Consider the following 12,547-nt stretch of genomic DNA (forward strand, 5'->3'; position numbering starts at 1 on the left):
AGTCTACTTGAGTGAAGGATGTGTGTCGGCTACTTTTTCAATCTCAGCCTGTCTGCAACTCAACAGTCAGTGGGTTTAAAACGTCCTTTTATGATTTTCTAATAGGTCTAGCTCAAGTTCATAGAAAATGTACAAAATATAAAGAAACTAGCTAACTGGCGGTCAATAGGGAGCTGATGGAGTGCTGAGATGAAGCGGTGCCCAGGGGTCCACCGGCGCTTGTCTACCAAAGGACGACGGTGAACGGACACGCGCCCGGCAGCATGCAGGCATCTGGGGAATGCAAGAGTACTGTGGGCTCCACACCACCAGGTTATCCTGCCTATCGGGAGGAAGGAAGGTGTGGCCACGTCTTCCACAGTGCAGCTGTGCTAATCATTGGAACAGGCAGATTTTCCACAGGGGGCTTTAATTTACTGCCTTTGAGCTTTCACGGCCTGAAGCAGATTAATCTTGGGTTTGGCTCCAGTGGGAGTGTTGTTGATACAAAATGGAGGGCCTGGGTTTGATGGACCAGGCAGTGGCCTCCATAACTTACCATGTCCTGCACTCACTCTGCCTGCTGTTCAGACCAGGACACAGACCAGTCTCATGTTGATCAGGATTGTTCATGGGAAATTTCATGGACGAGTACAGTGCAGAGTTAAGAATTTATGAATCCACCAAGGATTTTTGATCATTTTTTTTCCCCCATTCATTTTCAATGGATGTGACAGGCCCGAGCAAGGCAGTGTGAGATAGCTCGTAGCATGAACAGGTAGCTTAGCAACAGAAACAAACCCTATTACATGCGTTTATTAGGGCATTTATGGACGAGCAAACGTCAGTATGGTGCCATTCAAGACTAAACTAGCTAGCATAACACAGCTAGCACAGTATATGCAAGGAATTGATACTATTTCCAGCACAACACTGCTCGCAAATTCACTTGAATTTAGGGCCATTGGATCTAGTGTAGACTACATTGGCAGGCGATCAGGTGTAAATAACAAGGGCAAAGTTGCCCAAACTTTTGCAAATTAAATTAACAGTTGAAGCGATGAGGAGGAAACAAATTGCCCGTAGTGTAAAACAGCTTTCTCACGTGTTTCAGAATCTACAGCCTAATTATACGGTGTCTTTTGTCATTCTTTAAGGGAGGCGGGAGGTCGTTTGGGCAGGGCGAGCCGCCACCCTCCAAAACAATGGTAGGGGAAACACTGTACTCCTTTTATGGGGGGGGGGGGGGGGGTCCCCTTGTTTTTAAATGGACCTCAAATGTGTTTTATTCTGGCAACGCCCCTGGTCTGCACATAACTGTAAACCTACTTATTCTGTTACTTTACTGAATGTTAGTCTGTAAAAAAAAAGAAAAGCCAATCCGACCAACGTGTAAATTATGAATTTATAAATATATATGTTTATTTTTTTAAGTAAGTGTTGGAAGGTCAATTGTAGCATCCAATCTTATTCAGTCAACTCCACTCTTCTGCAGCTTATTGAAACTCATTACCCATTCTACACCCACTCCCACCACAGGACCGCAGCCCAAACGATTCACTGTATGTAAGGGCAGACCTGTGCTGTAGCAGAGCTAGGAACCTGGTTCATAAGGTTAATTCACAAACCCATGATTCATCTTAGCGGCAAGCAGGCTATGAAAAAAAACATTCAGGATACTCATTTCCTGTGTACAATGGATGGTGTCGTTAGGCAGGTACCCAACGGTGTTGTGGGGTCTCGGGTTGGATGCACATAATTGAGTCAACAAACCATGAGGTCAAAGGAGCCATATCCCAGAGAATGTCGTCAATAAAACAGTTTATAGGCTACGATGGTTTGCTTACAGTAGTGACTGGTGCTATGCAGGATATCAGAGTATGTCAACAGAGACGTGTTGAGGACATAACCCCGAGAGTACCGTGTCAACCAGTATTTTCAGTGGGCAGTGATGGCCACGTCACAGCTCTCTACATAGCAACAGTATTATGACCTACATGTTGGTTAGATTGGATGTCTTGCCCGGGGATGAAATCTAACGTCAATTGAAGCCTATAGCTACATTGCTTTACGAGTCTATCGCCAGAATACTTTCATTGAGGCAAATCTGAACATTGATTTGAAATGATAGAAACTGTCACAAAGCGTTTTTTTCAAGGGTGGCCAATGTGCATTTTAATCTCTGTGATCATGGTAGCCAGTTCAATAGCCTACAACTCGAATACGAAAGTAAAATGATGCATTTTGTCGTGTAAAAACTTTGAGTAAATGATTATTAAGGTCAATGAAAATCAAATGACAAAACAAATGCATAGGATACTCATAACTGTCCTCTACAAGAATTTAATTTTATTAAAGCATTAGTTACCAGCTCAATTACCATGAGGCACATGATCAGTCGAAACAACATAATGACACAATTTCTTTCGTTTGTAAAAATGTATCGACACCACACGCTGCTCAGTCAACTACATTACCTTTAAACGAGAAAGAAAACGATACTCCTCGGTTTGAAGTGGTTTACCAGCACTAGCAAGGCAGTAGCTTGCGCAGTCATCTCCATAGCGGGCAATGTCACAACCCAACCAACAGCACAAACTACTACCTCAGCCAGTACGTGGTTAAATGCAGTTTCAGAATACATATATTTCGAAAACGAGGTAATTGTCTTGAATGATTCTCATTCACTCCGGTATTATAATTCCCGTCAGATAGCCAACAAAGCCAACATTCTCACACGTCCGAATTCCATCCGTTCCCTCTTCAACATGAACCGCGGCGGTGAAATATCAGGGAAACCCCGCCCAAGAAGACCTCCCTACGTCTCCTCCCCATTTTCCGGTGTACCAGGCGACCCACGGTGCATCGCCTCATTTGACCTAAAACTTAACAGCTAACAATTTAGCATTTGTAATAGTAACGGTAACTGTCAAGACAGACTCGTAAATAATACATCTAAAAATACATTTGAATAAGCTCCAGTAGCCTACACTTGCATGTCTCGTGAAATGGAACAGGTTGACGGGAAGCTGAAAATGTTCTCACTCCTGAACGGGGTGATTCTGAGATGCGGTACTTTTCAAAATCGGCAGTGACGTGACATCACCGAGGCACAAGCAGCAATCAGATTTGTTCATAGAACTGTCCCGTTTATTTTATTCAGACAATTTCGTCCCTTCTGAGACTGGCTAAAGATGACATGGAATGTTACAGTTAGATTTTGCATGAAATCCTCACTGCTTAAAAAGTCACAAAAAGAATCTTTGTCCTCAAGTCAAGCCCAATAAAGCCCAATATTTTTTTTTCTTCTCTTAATTACATTATCACTTTAACCACACACTGTACAATCAACTCTCCTTTCAGAAAACAAAACAAAACCCAAATAAAACACTGCAATAATTATTATTTATACTGTAACTGGCAACACACAGTCCAGCCTGCTAGTATGAGAGTTAACTGGCATTAGAAGCGTACACCGATGATGTGAGAGAAGTTGTCAGTGTGTTCTGAGCAAGAGGGCCCTTCCTAGCCCCGGCGAGTTTGTCCGGTAGATGAGGGCTCATGTGGAGTCAAGTCCCTCCACTCCTGAAAGGGTGTGGGCGTGTTCGGGTCACGACATTCATTTTTCAAGAGTTATATAAAATAAAATAAAAAGAGGGGAGGGGGAGGGGTGGGATGTGGGGGAGGGATGTGGGGGAGGGATGTGGGGGCTGGTCAGGACTCCCCGTTCTGGACTCGGGAGACGGGAGGCTGCATGAAGTCTTTGAAGGGCCCCAGGGCCTCCTTGAGAGCGGAGCTGACCTCGTAGGAGGAGCACGTGATGCACTCCACCAGGGTGGGGTACAGGGCGATCACCTGGGCCCATGTGTTGGCATCCACTGCAGGCACACAGGCACAAGGAAGCAGAGATGGAGGGGGGAGAGAACAGGGGGAGGAGAAGGAAAGGATAGAGGTCAGTTGAGAATAGGATGGAGGTGGAAAGACATTTGGGAGGGGGAAAGCAATCAACTAGATTATTTCCTTCGTAAAACCGCCAGAGGCTAATTAGAATGACTTGCTGTCTGAATGAATGATCTTACAGTACAAACAACTTCCAAGGACGTTTCAAAAATACAATCACTGATTATGTTCTGTCTCTCTGGTAATTTCTCAATCTAATATAGCCTTTCACCTTGCAGTAGGGCATGCATAAGAATATATTTACAGAAATTAATCCCCCCCAAAATCCCCTTCTATTAACTACAAAACATGGACAGGTGCAATATATACAGTCAAATGTTATTGTGGATCTGCTCTTTACAGTTGGTTCACCTTCTCTGAAGTTTGACACAAGTCTGTCTGTCCTCACTCACCATTCTCTGGCTGGGTCTTTTTAAGTGAGTCCATCAAAGTGCTGATAGCTTTCAAGACAAAGATGATCTCCGTCACTTGTTGTCTGGAAGAAAAATGAGAAACACTTTCTACGTTTTACGTGCCATTTGTCTGATGTGAAGAACCGTTCAGGGAATCAAAAAAAGTAAGCACAAAGTAAAAACATGTAAAAACAAGACAAAAAAAAGGCTTTGAAATACATATATGTATTTTTTTTTTTTTTTTTAAGAGGCTTGGTTTCAGCCAAATAGGAATGGAGCAAGAACACAGGGAGAAACCAAAACAGGGGTTTGACAACAGCCAGGTGTCTGAAGGATGCAGAATGCTGTATTAACCTGAGCAGATGAGCATCTAGCTTCACCCAGTGCCCACTACGGAAGATAGTGGAAAGACTTGTTACACTAAGTCTGCATGGTAAACTAACACAGACACACACACACACACACACACACACACACACACACACACACACACACACACACACACACACACACACACACACACACACACACACACACACACACACACACACACACACACACACACACACACACACACACACACACACACACACACACAGCAAGGCAGCGACACAAATGTCAAACAGGGAAAAGAGAGAGAAGAGGGGGAAAGAGAAAGAGAGACAGAAGCAGGGAACGCTTCAGCTCATTTACTGATCTGTGTACACACACCCCCTGCCTTGTGGGGGCTTGGTGTGTGTGGTGTGTGTGTGTGGTGTGTGTGTGGTGTGTGTGTGGCTGTGTGTGTGGCTGTGCTGTGTGTGGCTGTGTGTGTGTGTGGCTGTGTGTGTGTGTGTGGCTGTGTGTGTGGTGTGTGTGTGTGGTGTGTGTGGTGTGTGTGTGTGGTGTGACGGAGGCCTCACCTGGGGAGAGGGCAGCGTCCGCTCAGCCTCTCGTCCTCCACGTAGCGCTGCAGCACGTCCTGGGCCCGGCGCAGCAGTACGGACAGAGCCAGGCGGGAGATGTAGCCCTCCTGAGGCGTGGGCGCCCTGTTGCTGAAGGAGAACTGCAGCAGGGTCTCGAAGCACACCTTGGAGAAGTCCTCTCTCATCCTCACATCCAGCTCTGCCTCTGTGGGCCGGGGAGAGGGGGCTGGGTCAGGAGCAGAACTCAGGGGAGTCGGTTGGTTTTCAAATGTGGGTGGGATTGTTTAAAAAATATTAGGGCTGTGAAAAATAACGCGTTATGATTAAACTACAGGATAAATTCGTCATTTTTGTTTAACGCATGTGTCCCAAAAAAACTCAGATGGAACATCCAATAAAACCAAAGTAATATGCACACTCTGCGGGAAGACGTTATCGCTCTAGATAAGAGCATCTGCTAAATGACTGAATGTTATTGTTTCACTGAAGCAATACCAGCCTAAAGTAACCTATACCACCTCAACGTGAAGCATGCATTAGTCGGCGAGGGGAGTAGAATGCGCCAAACCACCCTCACTGAACAGCGTAGGGCCCTCATTGCCTGTGACAAGGTGACTAGCACAGTTGTCAAATGTATTGCAAAAAGCTGTAGACCGATTGATATTGTTGAGGACGAGGGGTTCACCAAAGTATCGCGAGTGGCAACGGGTGACTCTAGCATCAAGGTACCGCAAAATCAAAGACGCACACTAATGACAAAAATTCGGAAAATCAGTAATATGTAATTAATCATGATTAATCCACAGAAACCTGTGATTAATTTGATTACAATTTTTTATCATTTCACAGCCCTAAAAAATATATAACTAGGATTGCAGCGGTTTTCTTGATAATAAAGGGAGACAGGTTTGCCGTTTTCAAAAGGATGTATACTAAAACCTATGCCCTTTTTATATATATATATATATGTGTTTGACTTTATCAGACAGGGTTAGAGAATCCCAATTATTTGTCTTACCCCTTTCCCTTAACCCTTCCTTTCCCACAAAGTTCCATAAATGTATTTGTCTTAAATAATTGATTAAGAAATTACGACATTCTTGTTTTGTGCTCTACACAGTCTTCTACATATATATGTGCAACAATGTTCTTAATTGAAACGTTTTTAAAAATCTCTAGTTTGCTACGCTAAGGTTACATTGCTGATTTGCACAACAGTCCCGAATTTCTCTGACTAGCCTTGAATGGACTCCATGCATGTCTACAGTTTTAACTAAACTCCATTAGCAGCAGTTTGATATCAGTGCATAACACTACTTGCTTTGGAGACATCGATACGTGCTAGATGACATAACCGTAACCAAGTGATGTCTCATTTCATAGGGGTATGTTTTCACCCCTAGCCCTACTACTCAGTTTCGAGGGCCAAAGGCTAGGGGGGTACCAGAAGGGGAAAGGGGAAGACAAAGAAATGGGATTCGGCCAATGACATGCAAAAATGTATAACACAACAACTATAACTTCTCGATAACAGTAGCTAGTCGATTAATGTATGGTGAACAAAAATAATAACACAACAATGTATTCATCTAATAAGTAATCTGAATTCCTCAAGTGTCCACAGTATGAGATCTGTATTGCAGTGTGTGTCACAGATGTGTGCAGAACACCAAGGTCAACCTTCCCAATTGACAGTCAACCTCCTGTGTTTACCTGTGAATGAGGAGGACTGGGAGTGAATGGAACCTTTATTGAGCATGGCCATTATCTGACCAACAAAGTCTTTGGGGATAAAGTTGGCGAAGGGCAGGATCTCAGAGCTGATCAACTGGACCACCTGGAAAACAGGGAACAAGGGACGTGATTGGATGGCTTGGAAGCAAAATGGATGTGATTGGATGGTTTAGAGGCAAATTGAGAGATTTGTCAGTTTGGTGAACAAAGATTTGTACCTCTACATCGATGGCTTCGTTCTTCTGGAATTCCTGGATGGACAAATTATCGGGAGGTGTGCTGAAATTACAAAACACAAACTCACTATCAGCACCTATCAAATCCCTTTACCAACTCCTCAATGGTTCCTTACACAACAGGCAAAACATGAAAAGCCTACAGTTTTCCAAGTACCTTTTGGTAAAGAGGAAGTCTTCGAAGGCGTTGGCGAGTTCTGGCCACATGGTGTCGAACTTCCCCGAGGGAGCATGCTGGCGGGCCACGGGCAGGCCCACGAACAGCACCTTGAGCAGGGACGACACGGCCAGCTTCCAGGTGCTCTCCGATGGACACGCGTACTTCAGGCCCAGAGGCATCCGTAAGGTCTACAGCGAAGGAGGGGTTGGTTCTTTAAAATATATTTATTTTTGTCATGTTTCATGCTTTATTGGATCTCAAGTGACGAGTGACGAGACGGGTTGAGAGGGGCAGGATTGCTTCCGTATAGCTGTTTTCAGGTATGTTGCTGTGTGTATGTCAGAGGGGATTTAACCCACGATTCCAACCAAGACCTTCTGAGGAAGAGGAACTATGTCCTTCATCAGCTGGTCCTGCTGATGCTACAGTAAGGCTGTTTTGTCTTTTGGTGGTAAAGCATATATGCTAGTGCACATTGGCTTTAGTTAATGGATAAGAAGCTAGTGTGAGTCTTCATGAAATGGATCCATAAATCTTGTGTCCACTTTGTCACAGCCAAAGTGCCCTGAACTGGAACTATTTCTGATGTTGAATAGAATACCCCCCAAATCATGCAGACAATGCATCATCAGTCTTTATGTATAAAACACTGGTTGCTATTGAGCCGTTGATATCAGTGCTTTGTTTTCTATCCGAACCTCAGAAAAAACAAGCCAAGGAGTGAAAACAAGCCTGTCTTTGTGACAGACTAGGCTTTCCAAATCACGACCCCAGATGGTCTCCCCAAGGTTGCCGTTTTACGAGCATGACCTCCTTGAAACAGAGAGAGAGAGAGAGAGAGAGAGAGAGAGAGAGAGAGAGAGAGAGAGAGAGAGAGAGAGAGAGAGAGAGAGAGAGAGAGAGAGAGAGAGAGAGAGAGAGAGAGAGAGAGAGAGAGAGAGAGAGAGAGAGAGAGAGAGAGAGAGAGAGAGAGAGAGAGAGAGAGAGAGAGAGAGAGAGAGAGAGAGAGAGAGAGAGAGAGAGAGAGAGAGAGAGAGAGAGAGAGAGAGAGAGAGAGAGAGAGAGAGAGAGAGAGAGAGAGAGAGAGAGAGAGAGAGAGAGAGAGAGAGAGAGAGAGAGAGAGAGAGAGAGAGAGAGAGAGAGAGAGAGAGAGAGAGAGAGAGAGAGAGAGCAGGGTTTGGTAGAAGCTCATCCACAGAGAAACCTCTTATCCGTTCTACCGGCTGCATACTCCAGTAATGGAGACCGCTTTCAGAAGAAAACAGGAACGATGATTATAGGCGTTGAGCAACAACTTGCATGTGTCACCCACCCAACGCGGTCTATGGGGAGAGCTTTTCAGAGGTTTACTGTGAGAAGCGTCGCTGGTTTGGCTTAGAAAGGGAAGCGGGCGTGGTGTTGACGCCTCCAAGGGGCAATCATCACAGACGCGTCAACGAGGGGCGTACCTTGATGATGTTCTGCAGGACTTTCTCGTTGATCACGGCTTTGTGGCATGCCGTCTTGTGGTACAGTTCCACGACCGCCTCCAGGGAGCGCTCAGCGAAAGGGACATAGTTTAAGGCAACCCATTCTGCCTGTAAGCAGAGAGAGAGAGAGGGAGGGAGAGAAAGGGAGTGAAAGAGAGAGACAGAGAGTGGGTTAACTCTGGTTGCAACATATCATCCAACCAGAACCACTGAAACGACCAAAACGCAATTAAAGGCACACTCTGTGTAAACAAACAAAAACTTGGCATGGGTCTGCCAGGATGAACACATCCCCAGGTCTTCATCTATGCACTAAAAGCCTCCATTTCTCGTTTCCCAAATCAAAAAGACCTGAGAGCGAAACACAAAACCTACAGAGTGCACCTTTAAGATGGATAAAAAAAAACACCACAAGCAAACACGAACGGCAAAGACGCCAAGAAAGACAAAAAACAAAATGGAGTCCACGGGTACACAAGACGAAGCATATGACCACTGGTTAGTGGCAGGCGGGGGGGGGGGGGGGGGGGAGTAGGAGGTTCACTGAGGGAGTGAGTGATGGAGATGACACAGGAGGGCCTATCATGCGGTGAAATGCTTCATCTCTACTGAGGTGCAGCGGCTTCACCGTTTAGCACAGCGTAGGAGAGGTGGGAGTTACCGATTAGAGGGGGAGCGGAAGAGGGGGGAACTCACCGGTGCAAACAGCTGGATCTAAAAAGCCGACCCAGCGAGTGGTACCAAGAAACGAGGGAAAGAACGAGAAAAGATGCAGATTAACTTCTGTCTGAGGCCGTGACAATTTAGCTACTGGCTCACTGACTGACCAGGTTATTGACACTAAAACTAGCATGCTAACGTTCTGGCGATTTTATTCGGTGACCGAGGAAAAGTGCAAGGCCATTGCATGGCAAGGGTTGACCACATTTATTAGTAGCCTGTCGGGATTCCTTCAACCATCAAAAACTAGCACTTGGTGGTTGAGTGAATGAAGCAGGGAGTCACAAAAAGCCTTATACATACTAAAGTAAACAGATAAAATGTTTCCTTTAAACGGAACAACACAGGAGGGCATTTATGGCATGGTAGTCTTAAGGTATAGAGAACCTAAACAGTATGGAACTGATTCACCAAAGTGATCTCGACTCTGCAGAAAAAAGAGTGCTCAGTCGTCACACATAAACTCATCCTATCACAAACTAACCTAGCTGACTGAAGCTGTGTTTGGAGAAGGCGATCAACGTCTTTCTGAGATCGTGTCAACTTGACTACTGCTGGCTAACCGACTTAGCTACGGCCACTATAAACTAGTAGCACGCTAACTAAATTGGCTGGCAGATTGATGTGTTTTGAATACTTGAATCGTTAGCCTGAGCTAGCATGCCAACTGACGACGACACTAACTGATAAACTGACAGTCTTTAGGTTTCAAGCCATAAGCATGTAGAGATCGTATTCATTAGCGTCGCAGACAGCCTAAACGATGGTGACCAGAAGCATGACTCTGAACAGGAGGCCACTTGGGTCCAAAGAGGAGGACCATCCCAAAAAGTTGTTGACCAGGGGGGTGGGGGCCGTTAGTATGACATTAAGACAATAACATTAGTCATTTTAGTAAGTCTAAACTGCAGTCTAAACTCCTGTAAGAGTGGTGATGTTTCACAGCATTAAATAATTTGGTCAGCTCAGCAGCGGTTGTTTTATCGTCCTCTGTTGTTGTGACCCGTATCAGATTCAAGACCCTGGTACTGACCTTCCGAGCAATGAACGGGACTGTACCCGACTACATCAAGTCTCTCCTGCAGCCTTACACCCCCACCCGTCACCTACGGTCTTCTTCAGACAACCGTCTGGTGGTCCCACTGCTCAAGACTGCCCGGTCCCAACACAAGCTCTTCTCCTGTCTGGCCCCCCAGTGGTGGAATCAACTCCCCACCTCCATCAGAGACACAGACTGTCTCTCCACCTTCAAGAGAAGGCTCAAGACGCACTTGTTCCGGGAGTACAACGGTACTAGGAATGGTTTGCTGGACCTGATGCTAGTTTCCTCCAGGATCACAATGACTCTTATTGAGAGACTTGTTGCTCTTGTTGGTTAGATGTAACTGATTTTAAATTATTGTACTCGCTGTGAAATATTTTACTGTTGATTGCTTCTCTACAGGTACACTCTTGCACTTTTTGAGGATCATGCTCTTATGGTTCTTCCCTTTGTCACTTATTTGTTTTTTTCACAATGTATGCTTCATGTTTTGGCTACCTGCAATGTTTGACTATCTCGGGCTATCTTGTTGTTATCAGTGACCTATGCACTTTTGTAAAGCTCTTTCTTGGAAGTCGCTTTGGATAAAAGGGTCTGCTAAATGAATACATGTAAATGTGTTCGGAGCAAAAAATTATGTTAAGGAAGAGTGCCCGGCAGAACTAGCATTCTCCTTGTGCCGCTCTAAAGCCCCTTTCCCCCTACTAACCACGTCTATATCAATGCCACAGAGCTTACTGAAGGTATGCTATTGATCTTTCCTGCTCTTAGGGCAAAGTGAAATTCTGAACTCCACGTAGGTTTGAAGGAGGTCTTTCTATTTGGCACTGAAGCCCACACAAGTGGTAAATTGCGACGGTGGGCAGGAAGGGTCAAAAAGGAGGACAAAACGACAAAAAGGAGGACACGCAACAGTGGTCCGGACAAAGGGCTGGAAAACCGGACTGTCCGGACAAAATCTGGGCGTCTGGTCACCCCAGCCTAAACAGCTGCTACTAAGATTACTTCATCAACAGCAGCTTGGACAGATTTACAGAACGTGCGAAGGATATGAGCAGGGGCGTACAAACATGATTTCTGCAAACGCATCGACAGGAGTGTCGCGGAAGAAACAGATGGGGCCGTGCGAAAGGTAACTGAAGGGATGAAACTCATTTGGATCTCTTAACGCGTGTGTTTACGCTAGCCTGAAGAGAGACTGACACCTCTACCTCACTGCCTGCCTGACAGAACGGAGTAGAGGGATGATTGGGGGGCTGAATGTTTGATGCGTTGACAGGCGGCCGATGAGGAACAAGCAGGAGAGAAAGAGCTGGATGAACGTCACAGAGGGAGGATGACTGCGAACAGAGGCGCCACAGAAAGGGACAACTTTGATCCAGTTAGCGTTCAGGGAACATCCACACGTCACAGTCTTTCAAGATATTTTCAAGGCCGTTGGTTGCTCAAACGGCTCCACAGGAGGGTGGATTTTAAGATAGTATTTGACTCAAATCTGGGAAATGACCTGCGATGTTGTGAGGGAGGGAAAGGGGGAGGGACCAACTAAACCACTGTGTGTTTTCTGTCCTGGTTACCTGGTTGTATTTGGCGTTTGCCACGTGCTTGGTCTCCATGGTGCCGTACCGGGGCGGTTTGCAGGAGAACTCGACGAAGAGGAGCAGCTGCTCAAAGATGGCGGGGTACATGACCTGCAGGTTCTCGGGGCCCACGCAGATGGCCTGCAGCAGGAGAGACAGACAGACAGACACTCACTCACTCCTGACACTCACCAGGGGACTGAACAGAAACTTTTAACGGGCCTGTTGCGCAATCCATCGAGCGCCTGGAGCAGGGCACAGACGTAGAGATCCTGACACGCCTCAGGGAGGGAGAACTAGAGCTCTGCTGCTGACCGTGCTTAACCAGTCAGAACAGGCGATGATTGTGATAATAGCAGTATTAGTATTA

The 12,547-nt window shown here is 45.7% G+C and overlaps 1 protein-coding gene across 6 annotated transcripts in view; it reads right to left on the bottom strand.

Moving 5' to 3' along the window:
• Positions 1 to 2,306: 2,306 nt before the first annotated feature.
• Positions 2,307 to 12,547, bottom strand: part of mon2 (MON2 homolog, regulator of endosome-to-Golgi trafficking) — a 34,569-nt gene continuing 24,328 nt past the window's right edge. For 2 of the 6 annotated variants that reach the window (XM_084672063.1, XM_084672068.1), the window contains exons 27-35: positions 12,175 to 12,318; positions 9,532 to 9,549; positions 8,815 to 8,943; positions 7,364 to 7,554; positions 7,189 to 7,249; positions 6,950 to 7,073; positions 5,234 to 5,462; positions 4,332 to 4,414; positions 2,307 to 3,857 (exon numbers count right to left, since the gene is read on the bottom strand). In XM_084672063.1, the coding sequence (XP_084528189.1) occupies positions 3,694 to 3,857; positions 4,332 to 4,414; positions 5,234 to 5,462; positions 6,950 to 7,073; positions 7,189 to 7,249; positions 7,364 to 7,554; positions 8,815 to 8,943; positions 9,532 to 9,549; positions 12,175 to 12,318 (1,143 nt within the window). In that variant the 3' untranslated portion in view covers positions 2,307 to 3,693. Of the gene's footprint in view, positions 3,858 to 4,331; positions 4,415 to 4,441; positions 4,722 to 5,233; positions 5,463 to 6,949; positions 7,074 to 7,188; positions 7,250 to 7,363; positions 7,555 to 8,814; positions 8,944 to 9,531; positions 9,550 to 12,174; positions 12,319 to 12,547 lie in introns of those variants that run through there. The other 4 variants (XM_084672066.1, XM_084672067.1, XM_084672065.1 and 1 more) reach the window with 4 other exon arrangements.

The sequence above is a fragment of the Hypomesus nipponensis genome, chromosome 14 (genome assembly GCF_054491055.1).
Source record: "Hypomesus nipponensis isolate SF chromosome 14, ASM5449105v1, whole genome shotgun sequence".
In the NCBI taxonomy this organism is placed as follows: domain Eukaryota; kingdom Metazoa; phylum Chordata; class Actinopteri; order Osmeriformes; family Osmeridae; genus Hypomesus; species Hypomesus nipponensis.